Source organism: Bufo bufo, chromosome 1 (genome assembly GCF_905171765.1).
Source record: "Bufo bufo chromosome 1, aBufBuf1.1, whole genome shotgun sequence".
NCBI classification, from domain to species: domain Eukaryota; kingdom Metazoa; phylum Chordata; class Amphibia; order Anura; family Bufonidae; genus Bufo; species Bufo bufo.
The window spans coordinates 623,465,131-623,487,709 of record NC_053389.1 but is presented as its reverse complement, the minus strand read 5'-3'; the positions used below and the strand labels follow the sequence as shown (position 1 = coordinate 623,487,709).

General features: G+C 45.1%; 2 protein-coding genes across 6 annotated transcripts in view; one reads left to right on the top strand and one right to left on the bottom strand.

The window, feature by feature from the left end:
- Window positions 1-22,579, top strand: part of HYKK (hydroxylysine kinase) — a 113,143-nt gene that overhangs the window by 15,714 nt on the left and 74,850 nt on the right. Inside the window, exons 2-3 of one of the 2 annotated variants that reach the window (XM_040413802.1) lie at window positions 3,752-4,094; window positions 7,129-7,271. In XM_040413802.1, the coding sequence (XP_040269736.1) occupies window positions 3,752-4,094; window positions 7,129-7,271 (486 nt within the window). Of the gene's footprint in view, window positions 1-3,748; window positions 4,095-7,128; window positions 7,272-22,579 lie in introns of both variants that reach the window. The other variant, XM_040413801.1, reaches the window with a different exon arrangement.
- LOC120985703 (very long-chain acyl-CoA synthetase-like) overlaps window positions 1-22,579 on the bottom strand; it is a 235,797-nt gene that overhangs the window by 157,178 nt on the left and 56,040 nt on the right. The window lies entirely within an intron of this gene.

The following is a 22,579-nucleotide window of genomic DNA, read 5'->3' as shown; positions in this document are numbered from 1 at the left end:
AAACTCGTCTTTGCTACATCTGTTTCTCTCTGGCTCTGCTGTACTGACAGGCTGGCTGTATAACTCTGCTTCTTCTTTATGCTGTACAACACTTGGTAGTCTGACTCTAAGTTATAAAACAAAATCACAGAATTGCAGTGGCCAATATGGGGGAACTGCTCAAACCCCAAACACCGTAGCGTGTTTCTCATTGGGCGAGCAGTCCCACCGCATGTGAACCACAGAAATATCGTGGCAGATATGGGGATAATCTAGGGCCAGTTTGCAGGTAAGGATCCAGGTACAAATTAGTGACCTGACCTCAATAGAAGCAGTAACTATTCATTCATAACAGGGCTTCGGGAAACTCTGGCAGCCAGCAGTGTTGCTTAGAATATTTAGAGACAAGACAGATGCAAATATCATTGCTCTACATCATTAAAAGAAGCAAAGATAATGCCTGGCGTCGTGTTGCTGCATTCCTGATAAAAATACTTTAAAGGGAGTCTGTCATCAACATTTCACCTTTGTAACCCTTCCCATAGGTTTCTAGCATCCTTACAGTTAATAAAAACATTACCTTTAGCATCAATCCTGGACTTATAAAACCGGCAAAAAACATCTTTGTAGCATATGCAAATGAGGGCTCGCAAGTGCCCAGGGGCGGCGTTACCCTCGTAGGTGCCCTGCTAGCTCAGCCTTTTCTTCGATTTCCCCCCGCCCCTTCCTTCCCTCTGACCGCCCATCCTTTCCCTCTGACCGGCTATCTACTAACTTGTTGTTCCGCCGAGATCCCGCGCCTGCACACTCAGTCCGTCGGCCGGCGCATGCGCACTGCGATGCCCATTCCTTGTACGGCATCACAGTAATTAATGCGCATGCGCCGGCTTCGCACCGTTAGCCGGCGCATGCGCATTAATTACTGTGATGCCGTACAAGGAATGGGCATCGCAGTGCGTATGTGCCGGCCGACGGACTGAGTGCGCAGGCGCGGGATCTCGGCGAAACAACAAGTTAGTAGATAAGCGGTCAGTGGGAAAGGATGGGCGGGGGAAGCGAAGAAAAGGCTGAGCTAGCAGGGCACCTACGAGGGTAACGCCGCCCCTGGGCACTTGCGAGCCCTCATTTGCATATGCTACAAAGATGTTTTTTGCCGGTTTTATAAGTCCAGGATTGATGCTAAAGGTAACGTTTTTATTAACTGTAAGGATGCTAGAAACCTATGGGAAGGGTTACAAAGGTGAAATGTTGATGACAAACTCCCTTTAAAAAAAATATGTAAATGAGCTGTTAACTAAAGGAAAATGTGGCTCAAACCCCTCGATGTACCATAGCTCTGCTGATGTTCTCTTTGAGGGCACTCCCTCTTAGGGCTCATGCATTTATTTTAATTTATTGTCCGCATTACGGACAAGGATATTTAAGGTTGTATTAGGGGCTGGCCCGTTCCGTTCTGCAAAATACGGAGTGCTCATAGCCAGTATCTGTGTCTTTCGGACTGTAAAACATCAGTGTTCATGTGCATGAGTCCTTATAGTTATTTGACTGAATTCTCTTCTTGCCTGAATCTTCCTGTGCCATGCAGTATACCCTCGGCGGTGGCGCATGTGTAGTACTGAGCATTTCGCCAGGAGGAGAATTCAGATGTGGTTGTCAATCAACCATAAGAGGGAGTGGATTGATAAGAACAGCGGCAGAACTATGGTGCACCCAGAGGCCTGGTCCTGCTCATGGTCTACTTTAGCTCAGGAATGCAGCAATGCAGGGAAAAAAAGAAAGGTTTGGTCTCCTGTATAACTTTTTTATTATAATAATAATAATAATAATAATAATAATAATAATAATAATAATTTAATAACACTTGAATACTGCTTTAAAAGGAGTATGCCAGGTTGAAAATGCAATCCACTCTGCAGCCACCATGTTATAGAGCAGGAGGAGCTGAGCAGACTGATACATTGCTTTGTGGCAAAAGCTTTGGTGTAACTTGTATTTCATTTATGAGACCCCTTGCTTACTCAGGGCCAATATAGAACTGCCGATATAGGTTACATTAGTTATAATACATTATCAGTTTATTAGAAAATATCCAGAGATGATAAAACATCCTAAAAACTCACTTGCCTTCTATAGGCCAACTCTGCCCCATGCCTCTCATGCCAGCTTTTTGCTGATTATCATCAAACTTCCAGCCTCCAAATCAAGTGGGCATACGTGTCTTAGGGCTCATGAACACGAACGTATTTTCTTTCCGTGTCCGTCCCATTCTGGACCGTATGCGGAACCATTCATTACAATGGGTCCGCAAAAAAAGACGGAAGTTACTACATGTGCATTCCGTTTCCATATGTCCGTTCCGCAAAGAAATAGAGCATGTCCTATTATTGTGCGCATTACAGACAAGGAAAGGACTATTCTATTAGTGGCCAGCTATTCCGTTCCGCCAAATATGTAATGCACACTGACATCATCTGTATTTTTTGCAGATCTGTGTTTTGCTGACCACAAAATACATACGGTCATGTGCATGAGAATGTGAATAATGTCAGGACATGTGCCAAGTAAAATTTTCATTCAGACACTAATGACTCTTTACATGTGTCATCTGTAGAGTGACAGGTTACAATACTCAGGAACTTGTGCAGGGTCCAACAATTTTTTGAATGAGATGGGTAAAGCAAGATTTGTTGCCATATCTTACACATGGAATAATCTTACCAAATGGCTTCACCTACCTTATCATGTACAGACATCCCAACCTGCAAAAACTCATTTCAGGGAGGTGCACTTCTCATTTCAGGGAGGTTTTCTTTTTTTTTTTTCACTGACTTTTTATTACATTTTCCAAACATATGCAGTATCTGCACACTTTGCTCTATGGTGTGGAGGACTGGGCTCATTACCCTGCCCCAAATTATCCTATTTATGTATATGATTAAAGCATCCAGGGGGGGTGAATTTAACACTGGGGTAAATAATATAATTAAAATGGAGGGTTAAATGTGTAAATGTATTTTAAAAAAATACATCTCAATAGTTATATAGCTACTGAATGAGACCGAAGGAGGGATGCCTTTAACATATATCTCCTTGAGAAGCCAATTTGACCCTAAAGGGTTAATTCAACCTGTAATGTAAACTCTGTCCTGTCACTTCTCTTATCTCTCTGCTCTGCTATCTGACTGAGATAAACCTTTCCCGGAGATATTGTTTCACATGCGGGTGTCAGGGAGCTGTTATCTAATAGCGGGAGACTCCCTGAACCTCCGGGAGAGTTGAGATCCCTGCATGTAATACAGAACACGTTTATGTAAGGCCCCTTTCACACAAACGATCTGGATTAGGTCCGGATGCGTTCAGGAAAACTCTCACCATTTCGCAAGCAATTGCAGTCAGTTTTGCCTGCGATTGCGTTCAGTGGTTCCGTTTTTATCGCGCAGGTGAAATGCGCATTGATGCATTTTTCACACGTGTGATAAAAAACTGAATGTTTACAAACATCACCTAGCAACCATCAGTAAAAAAACGCATCGCATCCGCACTTGCTTGCGGATGCCATGCGTTTTTCATGCAGCCCCATTAACTTCTATGGGGCCTGCTTTGCGTGAAAAACAACGCTCATGTACACAGACCCATTGAAATGAATGGGTCCGGATTCCGTGCAGGCGCAATGCGTTTGCATCAATGAAAATCACGCTTGTGTGAAAGGGGTCTAAATCACATCCTTTTTGCTAATCCATAATTACACAATATACATTTATTTCTCTAGAAGATGAGTTCTGAAAAGGAGACTGGATATTCACAAATCGCCAGCAAACCAGCTGTCAATGAAGCACAGGCCATTAAGTTGGTAGAGACACTTTTTGGCTTACAAGTATCCAGGGTAAAGCCACTGCCAAGCTACGATGATCAGAATTTCTACTTCCAGACTTGGGATGATGGGGCTACTACACAAGGAGAGTATGTTCTGAAGATCATGAACAGTGAAGACAGCAAGAACGCTGAGCTAGTGGAAGTGCAGACATGTGCTATGAAGTTCCTGCATGATGAAGGTCTACCTACACCAAATGCTCAGCTGACAAAAACTGGTGAAATCATGTCTCTAGAGCCAATTGGTAAGAACATACAGCATTACATTCTTTTTGCAACCATAGTTCCAATAATGCATCCCAACACGCATGCTCAACCACAAGACTAACCCTAACAGCCATGCCGCACACAGCAAAAGGTGAACAGACAAAATACTCTTCATTCACTGATTATGAAAGTTATTTTTTATGTTAGTCATTTTTTCTGTCTGATATAAATTCCTATTTCTAAAAAGAATACCTGTCTTCCTACAACATGGAATTCATATGTAGAGTCTAAGGCCCCTTTCATACGAGCGAGTTGCACACTCCGGACTCGCATCCTGAGTATCAGACAGCTCCCGTCCTGACCTCCAAGCACTGACAGGGTCTCATAGCATTATATTGATCTATAATGCTATGTAGCGCTTAGAGTTCTGGAATCTATTGTATAACACTGATATCATTATGTCAATGTTATCCGATACATTCCAGAAATGTAAGGCCCCTTTCACACTGGCGAGTTTTTCGCGTGGGTGCAATGGGTGGGGTGAACGCATTGCACCCGCACTGAATCCGGACCCATTCACTTCAATAGGGCTGTTCAGATGAGTGGTGATTTTCACGCATCACTTGTGCGTTGCGTGAAAATTGCAGCATGCTCTATATTGTGCGTTTTTCATGCAACGCAGGCCCCATAGAAGTGAATGGGGCTGCGTGAAAATCGCAAGTATCCGCAAGCAAGTGCGGATGTGGTGCGATTTTAACGCATGGTTTCTAGGTGATGATCAGGATGGGGACCCGATCATTATTATTTTCCCTTATAACATGGTTATAAGGGAAAATAATAGCATTTTTAATACAGAATGCTTAGTAAAATAGGGATGGAGGGGTTAAAAAAAATTAAATTAAATTAAACTTACCTCATCCACTGGTTCGCGCAGCCCAGCTTGTCTTCTTTCTTCTTCTTTGATGACCTGGGAGGAAAAGGACCTTTGGTGACGTCACTGCGCTCAGCACATGGTCCATCACCATGGTGATGGACCATGTGATGAGCGCAGTGGCGTCACCAAAGGTCCTTTTCCTCCCAGGTCATCAAAGAAGAAGACAGAAGACAAGCCGGTCTGCGCAAACAAGTGGATGAGGTGAGTTTAATTTTTTATTTTATTTTTTTAACCCCTCCATCCCTATTTTACTAAGCATTCTGTATTAAGAATGCTATTATTTTCCCTTATAACCATATTATAAGGGAAAATAATAAAATCTACACAACACCTAACCCAAACCCGAGCTTCTGTGAAGAAGTACGGGTTCCGGTCTGGGTACCAAACATGGCGATTTTTCTCAAGCGCGTACAAAACGCATTAAAACGCTATGCACTCGCGCAGAAAAATTGCGCATTCTATCCGGCCCTCACACGCGACACCTGTGTGAAAGAGGCCTAAGGGTTACATAGCATCATGAATCAATATAATGTCCCCGTAAGTGCTTGGGGGTCAGGACGGAAGCTGTCTCATACTCGCGCTGTGGGTCCGGAGTGCGCAACTCGCTTGTCTCAAAGAAGCCTAAGGCTAGATTCACACTAGCACTAGGGATCTGGCACGGAACAGCCTGCAGGAGCTCTCTGCATTCCGGCATTGCCGGAAGCTTGAAGGTCTCTGTCCAGCCCAATTAACAGCCTAGCGTTTTTCTTCCGGACGATATTTGCCGGGTTGCAGCTGAAACTCTGCCGGTCTCCATTATAGTTAATGGGTCCAGATGGAAACTTTGAAGCTTTCAGCAATGCTGGAATGCAGAGAGTTCCCTGCCGGATCCCTAGCGCTAGGGTGAAATTAGCCTAAGGCCTCATGTACATGGCCATATCAGATCTAATTTGGTCTGCATAAAAAAGGATCTGGGAAAAACTGATAGCTTCAATGTTTATTCAGTTTTTTCTCATTCTCATCAATAAAAAGGGCAATTCTCATCCAAAAATATGGACACATATAGCACCTGCTCTGTGATTTGCGGATTGGGCACACAGAGTTGTGAAAAACACAGACATGCGCATGGCCCCATACAAATGAGTCAGTGTGCTATTACTGTAGTATACTTTATGTACATTCACTGTATATAGTATACATCAATGGTAGAGATGAGCGAATTTCATATTTTGAAATTCGTTTGCGATTCGTATACTGGTAAAAGCAGAATTGCGTTACGGATTCCGTTACCACGGACCATAACACAATTCTATGACGGAATGCATAATGGAATGCCTTCAGAGGCATTCCGTTATTCATTCCGTCATAATAGAAGTCTACGGGTTGCAAAATGGATCCATCCCGTTTCCGTTATGCAGGGGAGTCCTCTCCTGCATAACGGAAACGGGACGGATCCATTATGCAACCCATAGACTTCTAATATGATGGAATGAATAACGGAATGCCTCTGAAGGCATTCCATTATGCATTCCGTCATAGAATTGTGTTATGGTCGTTGGTAACGGAATCCGTAGCGCAATTCTGCTTTTACCAGTAAATGAAGCGTGAACGAATTTCGTAACAGCAAATTCGCTCATCTCTAATTAGGAGCACATTGCCAGTGGGTTCACGGACTCATTAGTATAGAGTGTCATTTGTTTTCTTTACAATCGATGCTGATGGCAGACATGATTAAAGGGGTTGGAGTTCCAAGATACCAGCAGCGCATGTTCACGGGACTGCATGACCCCAATGCATTCCAAATGCTGGAAATGTCACCAGTTTTCCAGATAGGCCAACCTTTTAAACTGTAAGGACATACAGTTACATAACTTGGAACTCCTGGGTGTCCTCGGGCACCATGGCCCAAATGCATCTGATACCTCTGCACCCCCTATACCAGCATCCCTGAGCACACCGCCAATACCAGCTGCTAGGTTCTCATTTAGCCAACTTTCTGTGTCTAGAATATACAGGAATGAATACGTGACTTGGACTCTGTCTTGTATTCTTTGCAGATGTGAATTTATGTTCAAAATGACAAGACAAATATGTCTGATGTCTATGTGACTTCAAGAGGGTGTCAATAAATTGTTGCCTAGTTTATCCTTGATTTTTAGACTATGGAGGTGTCATACAAAAGCATACGGTGAGACTTCTGACCTACCTTCCTGGGACACCAGTAGCAGAAATTAAGACAACTCCTGAAATCTTATTTGACATAGGAAAAACAGCAGCTATTCTTGATGAAACCTTAACAAAGGTATGTATGAAATATTGGGACCTGAATAACAAATTCTTCAGAACTATTCGGTCATTCCAAGGATGACATCACTATTTGGCCTACAGAGTGGTATATGGTATGGTGGTTTTATACTACACGGGGGAATTTAGTAATTTTTTTCCCCGCTGTATTTTACTTCAGTGGCCAGATGTCAAGTGTTAATATTTGGAAATGTATAAATTCACATTCACACGTTTTTCTGATCTCCTGTCGTGATTATACCAGATGGAATCATGGAAAATAATGCACTAACATCAATAGATGCAAACGTTATATATGGACTTAGCCCTCACTCTGATATGATAAAATCTGAGACTGTCAGACAATATATTTTGGCCGAGAGTCTCAGATTTTATCATATCACAGTGCAGTCTTTTCCGTGATTTTTCCTTTATAAAAGTTGCCATGTACATCCACATATTCAGTTATCATATCGTGCAGGTTGTTTTATGTCATTTTGTGATTTTTTTATTTTTTTTTATACCAGATGGCCCACGCTCATTTTGACTGTCTGAGAGACATCACCGGCAGTAGAGTTTTGAATTCTCTTTTTCCCATGAGTAAATTTTCGCTGTATTACACTATCCAAATATTGGTTGTATCATGTGGTTAACTGATGAGTCAATCAGGTGATGACTAAAAACATGCCTGGTTGTGTTTTCTGACACTTAAATTGGTGTGGTGTGCAGGTACTGGAGATATCAGGGCTCATGAGCAGATTTGCTGGTTTTCTCACATGCCCCTCACAGTGGCTGGCTTTCCTGAACCCTACCATACTATAGTGCACCATAGTGAAAAATGAGGTGCACAAGGCTGTTACACTGTCTCCCAGCTTATATCAGGGGTGTAGCTACCATGGAAACAAGGGAAGCAGCTGCTATGGGGCCGAAACTCAGGAAGGGGCCCATGAGAAGGACTAATGGATTTAGGGCCCAGGGAGTATGGTGCTCCTAGTCCTAGCACTGGTATTACTCATTGCTCCCTGGGCTTTTTCTCCAGACCCTTGTGATGCACTAAGTATTATTTTTTTTGTCCAGTCTGAGGTCTACATTAAGGGGGGTAAATGGGGAAGGGGCCCGTTAAAACTGCTGTGGGGCCCAGTCAGTTCCAGTTATGCCACTGACTGATATTATAGTATAATACAACCCCACAAATAAACAACATCCAGGAGACAGGACAAATGGAAATTTACTGGCCTTAGTTTAGCAGTTATACAAAAAGCACAAATTCCTGGTGGTTACACATCTATTACACACAGGTCCAGTAATCATGGCATGTTCCTTCCCCATATGCGCAAGCTCTGTGCTCCCTTTTTACTTGTTGAGAATGGTCAACTCCCTCTATGTTTAAAGAGGACCTGTAACCTCTCCGGACATGTTTTATTTTACCTACTTGTATTCTTATGACTGTCCTGTCATTCCTTTATTACTTTATTATGCCTGCTAGAAGTTATGAAGGAAATACTAGCAGTTGGCCATAAAGTTCCAGATAGATGTAACCAGTTATGATGTGTTCCTGCACAGCCTGGCACTATCTGATCGGTGTCAGACTGTGCAGAGACTAATCGATAATGTTAGCCACAGCCCTGTTCCAGAAGGCTTCAAGGGAAATGTGTTCCCGCAGAGGGGAAAGAAACCACTCAAAAATATATTCATATTAATACATCAATAGACTGTGGAGAAAAAAAAAACATGGATTACACTTCCACATGCCATGCGATGATCTATTGCTTATCAGCATAATTTATAAACACCTCCACTAAGGCACTTCATATATACGTTTTGATCAAAATGCCTAGGCCCACTCACCACATCAAGGTGACCTCTAAAGAGTTGGTACCTACTCTAATTTGGTGCAATGTCACTTGGCGACCACTACCACTACAATGCAGCACTTACAGGTGGCTAGACCCAGCAGCCCAACAACCCCACTGCTGTCAGACTAAGCCCCCATGGCGCTGGGCACCACAAGCCCACAGACACACCTGCAACAGCCACTATGAGCATTAGAATGCCGTGTGGGCCTGTGAAATGAGCAATGTCCATAACGGGAAATCACGTTCACACACACACAGAGGAGTGCTGATACCATAAAAAAAGATGGGAAAGTCTACAAAAATACTAGATTGTATAGAAAAAGATATGGATGGCACATCCACGTGCCACCTTGATGATGAGAGGGCTTATGCATTCTGATCAAAAAGCATACAAAATACATAGTATACAGTTTCGTTAAACACTATGTGGCAGCACACTGTTCTATATGCAAAGACACATGCAAACACTGAAAACATGTTAAATCTGAATTGCATTACTGCTATACTTACTATATGAAAATTAGAAGCCCATTGCGCACATTTTTGATCAAAATTGTGTCCAGCTCATCCACTAGAGACAAGGTGGCTTCCAACAGACGGGTCCTACACTATCAGACTTGCCTCTCCTGGGCCTAAAAAATGGTGCCAAAGCTCAAATCGGACTTGGTAAGCAGCTACTGAATATCCGTGCAATTGCATTCGCTGCTCCCGGAACCGATTTTGAGCTTCGGCACCTATGGAGTCCGGAGCAGGGCCCAGATTGTTAGGGCCAAAGCTAGATGTCCAGGTCATCTTTTTTTTTTTTTGTTTAAAAAATGCTTTGGTTGTGTAAAACTGAAATAAATTTTAAAATAATTTGACATATTAGATATCAACGCATCTGTAATAACCTGTTCTATAAAAATATCACATGATCTACACCCTAAGGTGAATGCCATCAAAAAAATAAAATAAAAACTGTACCAAAACAACAAATTTTTTGGTCACCTTACCCCATAAATGTATTATTAAGTGAACAAAAAATCATATGTACCTAAAAATGGTACCATAAAAAAAAGTCAACTCTTCCAACAAAAAACTAGATGATCGGCAGAAAACTAAATAAAAATATGGCTTTCAGAAAATGGAGAAACAAAAACATGATTTTTTTTCAAAAATGCTTTATGTAAAACTAAAACAAACAAAAAAAGACCTATTTGATATTCGCACTTTCATAACAACTTGCTCTAAAAAAAATATCAAATGATCTAAAAAAGGGAAATTTTGAAATTTCATCTCCATTTTCCTTTAATTCTTGTGGAACACCTAAAGGGTTTACATAGTTCAGTTTTGAATTAGTTTAGGGGTGTATTTTCTAAAATGGGGTCATTAATTGGTGGTTTCTATTATGTAAGCCCCACAAAGTGATTTCAACTGAACCGGTCCTTAAAAAGTGGGTTTTGGAAATTCTCTTAAAAATTTTAAGAATTGTTTCCAAAATTATAAGCATTCTAACTGTCATGCCCTGCTCAGGTTATGTGCGGAGGTCTGCCAGGTTAGCAGCACGTGTGTAGTTTTTTTGTTTTTGTTTTGGAGTTGAGCTGTATCCGCCTCCCTTCAGGTGCACTGGGTGGGGTCGTTTGTATGAGTTTAAATTACGCCCCTTCCCAGTGTCCTGTGCGGGTTATAGCTTCTATCTTGCTCAGTGGAAAGAAGGATTTTCTGTATCTGCTCTGTGACAAGATAAGTTGGTTTTGTTTTCTTGTGTGTGTTCTGTCTAGGCTGTTAGAGAGATGCCTGCCTCCTCCAGGTCTGAGGAAGCAAGTTGTCTCTTTCCCCCTGTCACCATCTTAGGGATTTTAGGGAATCTTCAGCCTTGGGCACGGGGGCACATTTATTCCCACCTCTAGGGTCTGAACGTGGGCACAGAAGTCTAGGGAGAGCTGGTAGGGATTTGTAAGGAGGTGACCTTTATCCCCAGCATATGGCCTAGACACTTGTTTGTGGATTTCTGTTGTATCTTGTATCCTGTCCAGCGTGACATTATAACCCGCCCAAAACCTAGACTGCCATTTCTCAGCAGCTTTGAGATGGAGTCAATTGATTCGTTGGTTGATCGCATGCAGGAGTTAACTTGGGAGGTAGCTGACCTCCGCAATGCAGTTTCACTTAGTCAGAATTTTCTGCTTCATGGCTCCGCTGGTGGAAGTCAGTCCAGCCTTGAACCTAAGGTTGCTCTCCCTGATCGGTTTTCTGGGGTGTCTACTACAGTTTAACCCCAGTATCTCTCAGATTTTGCGGATGTATTTTCAGAAGGTGGGGATCAGGAATTGCCTCCTCATCGTGAATATGATTGCCCGGTTAATCTCACCCCAGGGGCTAAGTTGCCAAAGTCTCGGCTATACAATCTTTCTCAACCCGAAAGAGAGGTCAAGCGGAAGTATATTGCCGAGAGTTTGGCAAAGGGTCATATTAGGCCATCTAAATCTCCGGTCGCAGTTTGGCTATTCTTTGTTAAGAAAAAGGATGGATCGCTTAGACCCTGTGATCCGTATCCCTTAATCTCTGACCTTTTTGATCAAATTGTTGGAGCCAAGGTGTTCTCCAAGTTAGATTTAAGAGGGGCCTACAATGGAAAACGGCCTTCAACACACAGGAGGGTCATTTCGAGAATCTGGTTATGCCTTTTGGGTTAACTAACGCGCCAGCAGTGTTTCAGCGATTTGTCAATGACATTTTCCATAATTTTGTGGGAAGGTTCGTTATAATTTACTTGGATGACATTCTAATTTACTCTCCTGATCTGAAGACTCATCAGGATCACGTGAGACAGGTTTTGTCGATCCTTCGAGAGAATAAATTGTATGCTAAATTGGAGAAATGTGTGTTTACTGTTCAGGAGCTTCCGTTTCTGGGTTACCTGCTTTCTGACTCTGGTTTTCGTATGGAGCCCGAAAAGGTCCGGGCGGCTCTGGAATGGAACCGACCGGAGAGTCAGAAAGCTTTGATGCGGTTTTTGGGGTTTACCAATTATTATAGAAAATGTATCTTGAACTACTCTACCATTGTAAGACCCCTGACCGATATGACTAAGAAAGGTGTCGACTTCTCTGTCTTGTCGGATGAGGCATTGCAGGCTTTTTCGGCGATTAAGGAATGTTTTGCGTCTGCTCCCATTCTGATGCAGCCCGATGTGTCTCAGCCATTCGTGGTGAAGGTGGATGCATCAGAGGTTGGGGTTGGAGCAGTGTTGTCGCAGGGTTCATCTCCTGGCAAGTGGCGTCCGTGTGCTTTTTTTTCCAAAAAGCTCTCGGTCGCCGAGAGGAATTATGATGTAGGAGATAGGGAATTGCTGGCCATCAAATTGGCCTTTGAGGAATGGTGTCACTGGTTGGAGGGAGCGTCTCATCCCGTTATGGTATATACTGATCATAAGAACTTGGCTTACCTACAAACTGCCAAGCTTCTGAATCCTAGACAGGCTAGATCTTAAAAACATCAAGGCGGATGCATTGTCTCGTAGTTTTCCTGGGGAAGGTGATTCAGAGGATCCTGCTCCGATTTTGGCTGATGGGGTGGTTGTTTCCGCTCTGTACCCCGAGTTGGAGATGGAGGTATTGGGAGCCCAGGAGGAGGCTCTGGATTCTTGTCCCCCAGGTAGGTTATTTGTTCCTGCTGGATTGCAATACAAGGTATTAAAGGAACATCACGATACTGTCCTTGTGGGACATCCTGGTGGCAAGTCCACCTTTGATCTGATTTCCCGGAGGTTCTGGTGGCCTGGGTTACGTAAGAGTGTTGAGGATTACGTAGCAACTTGTGAGACCTGTGCACAGGCAAAGGTTGCTCACACTCGACCTTCTGGTTCACTTCTTCCTTTGTCTATTCCATCTCGTCCTTGGACGCACTGGTCTATGGACTTTATTACTGATCTGCCGAGTTCCTCTGGGAAAACTGTGATTTTAGTGGTTGTTGACCGTTTCAGTAAAATGGCTCACTTTGTATCGTTAGCTAGTTGTCACGGCGGACGTGCACAGTATAACAGATAACACACCAACCAGGCTCTGGATGAGAGACAGGGGAAGGGTCACCTCCTAGTTTATCCCTGACCTCTTTCCCTGCACTGCTCAGCCCACAGACAGACCTTTAAAGGTAGGTTTGCTGTGTCCTCCAGCCTGTACTGACAGAACCCTGAGCTCCCTCAGATGGTGAAGTGGGGAGAAAGGAGCAGGCTGCTCGCACAGAACCTGGATGGGATAGATGACATAAACAACCAAACAAGAAATGACACTTATCTGCTGAAAGCAGGAGCCAACCTTCCCTCCAAACTTCCCAGACCAAAATGAACAGTATAATCCGCTCAGAGCACTTAGCTGGAGACCATTTAAACTAATGACTCCACCCAGTGCACCTGATGCGAGGCGGATCCAGCACGGCATCAAAACAAAAACTAAACTCATGCTGAAATCCTGGCTGACCTCCGCACATCGTCAGAGTGGGGCATGACAGTACCCCCCCTTCTACGGGTGACCTCCGGACACCCTGGACCAACCTTATCCGGATGGGACCTATGAAAGGCCCTCACCAGTCGGCTGGCGTTGACATCTGACGCCGGAACCCACATCCTCTCCTCAGGGCCGTATCCCCTCCAGTGCACCAGGTACTGGAGGGAACCCCGCAGAACTCTCGAGTCGAGAATCCTGGAGATCTCGAACTCCAAGTTTCCCTCGACTAGAACAGGAGGAGGAGGCAATGGCGATGGTACCACCGGTTTAACATATTTTTTTAGTAAAGACTTGTGGAAGACTTCATGGATCCTCCAAGTCTGCGGCAGATCCAGTCGAAACTCCACAGGATTGATCACCGCAGAAATTTTATACGGACCAACAAATCTTGGACCCAGTTTCCAAGATGGCACTCTCAACTTGATATTCCTAGTGGACAACCACACCAGATCACCCACACACAGGTCCGGACCAGTCACACGTCTCCTGTCAGCCATTCGTTTATACCTCTCACCCATCCTCTCCAAATTCCCTTGAATCCTCCGCCAGATAGAGGATAAGGCAGAAGAGAAGAGGAACCAGACCCAGAAAAGGTACCAAACTGAGGATGGAAACCGTAGGTGCCAAAAAATGGCGACTTACCCGTGGACTCCTGCCTACGGTTATTCAATGCAAATTCTGCTAAGGACAAGAATGAGGACCAGTCGGGGGGCGGAGCCTAGCCACGCTGCTGAATGGCCGCACGAGCTTGAGCTCCTCCAGCATTCCGGCTCATTTGCCCTATTTAAGCCTATAATTTGCCTTATTATGGGGAAACCTGGCAAAGATAAGATCAGAGGAAGTTCAGAGTCGACCCCACGGCACTCCAAACAACCAGAGATGGAGAAGTTTCTCCGGAAAACGCCGAGGGCTGCCGCGCAGAAAGGCGCCAATATGGCGGCGTCTATTACTCATGACTCTGACGCAGGAGAACTTTCAGACGCAGGCAGCGGTTCCGATATATCGGATATGAGGTCCAGAGATCCGCCTCTTTCAGAACGGACCCTTCGTCGGGTTCTTGAATCTGCCCTTACGCCTCTCAAACAAGATCTGGCAGACATTAAGGATGACATGAAGCACCTGGGCCAGAGAGTGGTCACGCTAGAAAGCACGCAAGAGGCCATCATGACCTATGAAGGTAAAGCGTCAGAGGTATTAGCATCTCACAAGGCCCTATTGAATGATGCCTTCCTGAAGCTGGAAGATCAGGAGAACCAGAGTCGCCGGCGCAATATCCGCATCCGCGGCCTACCTGAATCGATTGCGGCGGAGGCCTTGCCGACAGTGGCGCGTGAGTTATTTTCCACGATGTTGGAGCCAGATAGAGCGGCAGGAATCGTGGTGGAGCGCATACACAGGGCGCTGCGCCCTAGGCCTAAACCACAAGAGCCACCACGTGACGTGATTTGCGGCCTATTGAGCTACGTGGACACCGCGGCCCTTCTGAAAAGGCAACGAAAGATGGAGCTACTGGAGTATGAAAATACGCCGATCCAGATGTTCCAGGATCTTGCGCCATCTACCTTGGCTAAGCGGCGCTTATTCAAGCCTCTCCTGGATGTCCTTAGGAAGACGTCGACCCCTTTCCGATGGCTATATCCTTTTGGGCTGGCGGTTTCCAGGAATGGAAAACTGCTCACAGTGCGCTCACCAGCGGACCTTGAATCAGTCTGGAGGTCCCTAGATGTTCCTCCAGTGGAAATTCCCTCGTGGCTACCAGCCGACCAAGATGGCCCCCTGCCTACTCCACCTCGTGTATCTGCTTGGCAGACGGCATTCACAGGCAGGTCAGACCGTCTGGGACGCAGCAAGATGGACAGGGCCCTCACATGAGCCTGAGCCACGGTGTCATCGGCTGTGTCTGTAAGCTTGTACCGCTGATACCATGTCGTATCTTATTTTTCTAATATAGAGATGACTGTCTCTCACCCTCCTGGTATATTGTTTTGTATGGGCGAGCTTGGCTTTCCCTTAAGTTTTTATTCTTTCGGCCAGTTTTACATTTATGGCTTATTGTTTTATATAGGAAATCATGCCTAAACTGGGACGCTCCTCTGTTGTTGCGGGACGCTACCTCCAGGGAGGCGCTCTTTTTGGTTTCCCCATTTGCAGGGTAATGACCGGATAGTTTCCGGTGCTGGATGTATTTTTTGTTTTTGGGTCTTTTTGTCTTAAGACCATAAAGTGCTTTACTTGCCCCCTCGCCAGTCCAACCCTGTCTTGGCTGGTGATAAGTAAAGCGCTCATTCCACCTCGGATGGGCACCTTGTCCGAGCTAATCACTTATCAGTTTACTATGTTTAATGTTATTTTCCTTATTTTTTGTCTTTTGTTCCCCTCCCCCCCTTCCCTCTCCTCTGCTCATATTATTTCTGTGCTTTTCCACATAATTATGAGTACCATATGCTCTTATTCATTTGTCTGTATGCAAAAATGTCTCCTATAGTAGTAGCCTCACTTAATGCACATGGGCTGAACGAGCCATGCAAAAGGTCTCAAACACTTTCTCTCCTTCTGAGGGACAAGGTCTCAGTGGCTTTTCTACAAGAGACCCATTTTAGAACAGGTGGAGTTCCCAGTTTTCCCCCTAGGAAATTTGTCCAATGGTTCCATAGCACACATGACTCTGCCAGTAGGGGTGTCAGTATAGCTGTGCAAAAATGCCTCCCCTTCAAACATACGGCAACTTCTGCTGACCCCGAGGGTAGGTTCATTTTTGTAAAGGGTGTACTAGGTGACTCCCCTGTGACGTTTGCCAACCTATATGCCCCTAATAAAGGCCAAGTACCATGGCTCGTTCAGACCCTGGCTGCATTATCCTCCTTCTCAGACGGGTTATTAATTCTGGGGGGCGACTTTAACGTTGCCTTAGAACCGGTGGTGGACACCTCAGTAGGCAGACCTTCTGTGTCTTACAAGCTGTTAAAAAGGCTTAAAATTTCATTGAGAAAACTTAAGGTCTTGGACGTATGGCGGACCATAAACCCCAATGGCCGAGATTATACATTTTACTCACACGCCAAGATGTCCTTCCATAGATTGGATTATCTGTTTCTGTCTGATTCGCATATACGTAATGTCTCTGGAGCCCGGATAGGCAATATCACATTATCCGACCATGCCCCTGTAATTATTACCTTCTCCCTGTCAGGCCCACAAAGGAAAGAGCGTGTGTGGCGCCTCAACGATACTTTGGTCTTGGACCCTACGCATGCTAGCAAAATTAAGGCCTTGTTTTCTGAATTCTTTGAGCTTAATGACACCCCAGACTCCCCTCCCTCTCCCGCCATATTATGGGAATCCCATAAGGTAGTTCTTAGGGGGGAACTCATTGCCTTGGGGGCTTATGTAAAAAAACAAAGGACGAAGGCTTTAGATGCTTTGTTGGCTTCCATTGCTCGCCTAGAATCCTCTCACAAGGAATCTCAGGCTATACGCACCTTAGCAGAATTAACTGAAGCCAGAACGCGTTTAAAAAACTCATTAAATGTCACTTCTGCAAAGTTAGTATTACGATCAAGATTTAAGGCCTATGCCCATGGGAATAGAGGAAACGGACTGATGTCGGCTATTGCCAAGAAGCAGTTTTCTGACTCCTTTGTTTCCTCTATTAAAGATTCCAAGGGTATGATACATAAGTCCACCCCAGATGTAGCCAAAGCATTTTGTGCCTTCTATGAAGCACTGTATATTTTACCCCCTCCAACTGGGACTACCCCTAGTGACCTCTCAGAGGCCACAGATAAATTTCTGCAGACCCTTAACCTCCCCTCTATATCCTCATCCAAAGCTTCCCAGCTAACTAGGCCCATCTCTGATTCAGAGATCCGTAAGGTTCTCATGTCTATTCCCTCTGGCAAAAAACCTGGGCCTGATGGCTTCTCCATCGTGTATTATAAATCATTTCAAGATGTTTTAATCCCCCGTTTCAGGAACTTGTGCAATTACCTCTTGACTGGAGGCTCTCTTGCTCCTCACTCCTTATTGGCGCATATTACTGTTCTCCATAAGGAGAATAAGGATCCGACCTGCTGCAGTAACTATAGACCGATATCTCTGCTTAATAATGATGTGAAGTGGTGGGCGAAGATTCTGGCTTCTAGGCTTCAGGATGTTCTTCCTGACATTGTCCATGAAGAGCAAGTAGGTTTTGTCCATGGCAGACAAGGGTCTGATAACACAGTGCGACTTCTCCATCTTGTGAACTGGGCCAAAAGATCTTCTAAGCCTTTGGTCTTGGTAAGTACAGATGCAGAGAAGGCCTTAGACAGGGTCAGCTGGCACTATATGTCGCGGACCCTGTCGAGGTTCGGCTTTCCGGATCAGTTTGTTTTTGCTGTTAATACCTTATATTCGGCCCCCTCTGCCATGGTCAAAGTTAATGAAGCATTGTCCCCACCATTTCGCATCACCAATGGGACGAGGCAGGGGTGTCCCCTCTCTCCTGCACTATTCATCTTAGTGATGGAGACCCTTTTGTGTAAAATTAGAGCAGATCCGGTCATTAAAGGCCTTCTGGTCGGCCCCTGCACTCATGTTACTGCAGCATTCGCGGATGACCTTTTAGTCATGACCTCCAATCCTACAGAGGCCTTGCCCAAGTTGTTGAATATATTTGAGGAATTTGGATTTATATCCAATTTTAAAATAAACTATGGGAAATCCATGGCACTCAACATTTCCTGCCCGCAAACTCTGATTAACAATCTTAAACGTAGCACCCCGTTCACCTGGGCCTCCAGAGACATTACGTTCTTGGGGACGCGTGTTTCGGCTAATATCCAAGACCTGGCCTCCCTCAATTATGTACCGCTTCTTCCATAAGGAGAATAAGGATCCGACCTGCTGCAGTAACTATAGACCGATATCTCTGCTTAATAATGATGTGAAGTGGTGGGCGAAGATTCTGGCTTCTAGGCTTCAGGATGTTCTTCCTGACATTGTCCATGAAGAGCAAGTAGGTTTTGTCCATGGCAGACAAGGGTCTGATAACACAGTGCGACTTCTCCATCTTGTGAACTGGGCCAAAAGATCTTCTAAGCCTTTGGTCTTGGTAAGTACAGATGCAGAGAAGGCCTTAGACAGGGTCAGCTGGCACTATATGTCGCGGACCCTGTCGAGGTTCGGCTTTCCGGATCAGTTTGTTTCTGCTGTTAATACCTTATATTCGGCCCCCTCTGCCATGGTCAAAGTTAATGGAGCATTGTCCCCACCATTTCGCATCACCAATGGGACGAGGCAGGGGTGTCCCCTCTCTCCTGCACTATTCATCTTAGTGATGGAGACCCTTTTGTGTAAAATTAGAGCAGATCCGGTCATTAAAGGCCTTCTGGTCGGCCCCTGCACTCATGTTACTGCAGCATTCGCGGATGACCTTTTAGTCATGACCTCCAATCCTACAGAGGCCTTGCCCAAGTTGTTGAATATATTTGAGGAATTTGGATTTATATCCAATTTTAAAATAAACTATGGGAAATCCATGGCACTCAACATTTCCTGCCCGCAAACTCTGATTAACAATCTTAAATGTAGCACCCCGTTCACCTGGGCCTCCAGAGACATTACGTTCTTGGGGACGCGTGTTTCGGCTAATATCCAAGACCTGGCCTCCCTCAATTATGTACCGCTTCTGCAAAATTTCCGCAATCATTTACAAAACCTGAAACTCCCATTTGTTTCCTGGGTTGGAAGAAAGAACTATTTTAAGACGTTTATCCTTCCCAAATTTTTATATTTGCTGCAATCCCTCCCTATTTGGCTTCCAAACTCATATTTCACAGAAGTCCGCCGAGTGTTCACACGCTTCCTATGGAGTGGCAAATCGCCGCGTATTGCTTATTCTACCCTCACAAGGGATAAGAGGTTCGGAGGCTTTGGGATGCCAGATGTAAAGTTATATTATACTGCTGTTCAGCTATGTAGATGTGTAAAGGTCCTATCCCGATCATCTAGCTCACTTTGCTCGCGCCTTGAGTCGGTATTGCTCACCAACCAAGAGCAGCTTACTCTGTGGGGTGTTAGGCCCTTCTCAGCCAATCACTGTTCTTCCTCCCCGGTCTGGAAGGGGATGTTGGTAGAATGGTCTAAAATGATCAAATCCCATCTATTCAGTTTTCCTAATCCATGCATGCCACTCAAGTTACTGCAAACCCATATTCATCCGTCGGTGTCAAACCCCTCTGGGATTTGGGCTAGGCTCGCTGATCTGTCTCTGCGGGATGTCCTTCTCCCAGACGGTAGTTTACATTGGAATTTAATAATGGACCGCCCTGAGGTCAAAACAGCACCCTTTTTCCACCTAGCAGATTTTAAAAGAGACACTACTTTGTGTACTGGATCCTTTGCTGGCAATGGTTCTCCTTCCTGGCTCGAGAGGAAAGTTCTAGCTATTAAGCCCTCCCTTAGGCCACTATCCCAGATGTACAAGGAAATGCTTTCCTCTTTTCCACCGGAGCTCCGGTATGTGAACTCCTGGGAACGGGAGCTCTCTCTGACCCTAAAGGAATCGGAGAAAGCCTTTGTTCTGGCCCACTCACACGGTTTCAACCGCTGTGTGAGGATTCAGGAGAATTCTTTTAAGCTCCTTAGTAGATGGTATAAAACGCCTGAATTCTTGCATAAACTAAACCCAGAAATCCCCGAAACATGCTGGAGGTGTGGCATAGAAACTGGATCCCTGTCTCATATCTGGTGGCTCTGCCATAAACTGTTAGAATCCCTGATTAATAGCATATGTAAAACCAAGATCACTCTTGACGCCAAACTCATCCTATTACGGTGCCCCAATGGTACCCTCACTCCCGCCAAGAATAATCTCCCGACGATGTTGCTTACAGCAGCGAAGCTGCTTATTCCCTTTTTGTGGAAAACTGATTCCCCACCGACTCTCCATATGTGGACTGATAAGGTAGATCAGATCTACCGTTTTGAGGAGCTTGCGCATTAGGAAAATAACTCACGCTCTCGCTTCTTAAAACTATGGTCCCCATGGAAGGCACATAGAAACTTTTTGTGTTAGAGCAGTATTCCCTCTCTCCCTTGTTTCCCCCCTCCCTTCCCTTTTCCTTTATTCCTCCCTATATTCCTTCTTTCCCTTTGAATTTGTATATCTGATTGAGGCATATGATCTCATGCAATGTTCTCCCATGTATATACATGTATATGATTGTCATTTATGAGTTATTGTTTCTTATTGATGTCATGTGAGAGCACTCAGCTCAGATTTCTCTTTCAATAAAAAGAAATATGGTTAAGAATGAGGACCAGTCCTCCTGATTCTCAGCCACAAAGCACCTCAAGTAGGTCTCCAGGTTTTGATTGGTACGCTCCGTCTGACCATTCGACTGTGGATGAAAAGCCGACGAGAAAGAAAGTTGAATGCCAAGTCGAGAGCAGAACGCCCTCCAAAACCTGGAGACAAACTATGTGCCCCTATCAGAGACCACATCCGAAGGAATACCGTGCAATTTCACAATATTATCCAAAAAAATCTGCGCAAGAGTCTTAGCGTTAGGCAGACTTGTTAGTGGTATAAAGTGAGCCATTTTCCTGAAACGATCCACTACCACCAAAATCACTGTTCTCCCGGAGGAACTCTGTAGGTCCGTAATAAAGCCCATGGACAAATGCGTCCAAGGATGAGATGGAATAGACAATGGAAAAAGTGAACCAGGCGGTCGAGTATGAGCAACCTTAGACCGAGCGCAGGTTTCACAAGCTGTCACGTAATTCTCAATGCTCTTACGCAACCCTGGCCACCAGAACCTCCGGGACACCAGATCACAGGTGGACTTACCACCAGGATGTCCAGCGAGAACAGTATTGTGATGTTCCTTGAACACCTTGTATCGTAGGCCCTCAGGAACAAACAACCTCCCTGGGGGACACGAACCAGGAGCCCCCTCCTGAGCTCCCAACACCTCCATCTCCAATTCAGGGTACAGAGCGGAGACCACCACTCCATCCGCCAAAATCGGCGCTGGATCTTCTGAATCACCTCCCCCAGGGAAGCTGTGAGACAAGGCATCTGCCTTGACGTTCTTGACCCCTGGGCGAAAGGTAACCACGAAATTGAACCTGGTAAAAAACAATGACCATCTGGCCTGTCTAGGGTTCAGACGCTTGGCAGATTGCAGGTAAGCCAAATTCTTATGGTCTGTATACACAGTAACGGGGTGAGAAGCCCCCTCTAACCAGTGACGCCATTCTTCAAAGGCCAACTTGATCGCCAACAACTCCCTATCTCCAACATCATAATTCCTCTCGGCGACCGAGAGCTTCCTGGAGAAGAAGGCACACGGGACCCACTTGCCAGGAGAAGGACCCTGCGAAAGCACCGCCCCAACCCCCACCTCTGATGCATCAACCTCGACCACGAATGGCTGAGATACATCCGGCTGCACCAGAATGGGAGCAGACGCAAAACGCTCCTTAATAGCTGAAAAGGCCTGCAATGCCTCATCCGACCAGACAGAGACATCAGCGCCCTTCTTGGTCATATCAGTAAGAGGTTTGACTAGCGTGGAATAATTCGAAATAAATTTTCTATAATAATTCGTAAACCCCAAAAATCGCATCAAAGCTTTCTGATTCTCCGGTCGGTCCCACTCCAGAACCGCCTGGACCTTTTCGGGGTCCATACGAAAACCAGAATCAGAAAGCATGTATCCCAAGAATGGAAGCTCTTGCACCGCAAACAAACATTTCTCCAATTTGGCGTATAACTTATTCTCCTGAAGGATCGTCAAAACCTGTCTCACATGATCCTGATGGGTCTTCAGATCAGGAGAATAAATTAAAATGTCATCTAGGTAGACTACTACGAACCTCCCCACCAAATGATGAAAAATATCATTGACGAATCGCTGAAATACCGCTGGCGCATTCGTCAACCCAAAAGGCATTACCAGGTTCTCAAAATGACCCTCGTGCGTATTGAAGGCCGTTTT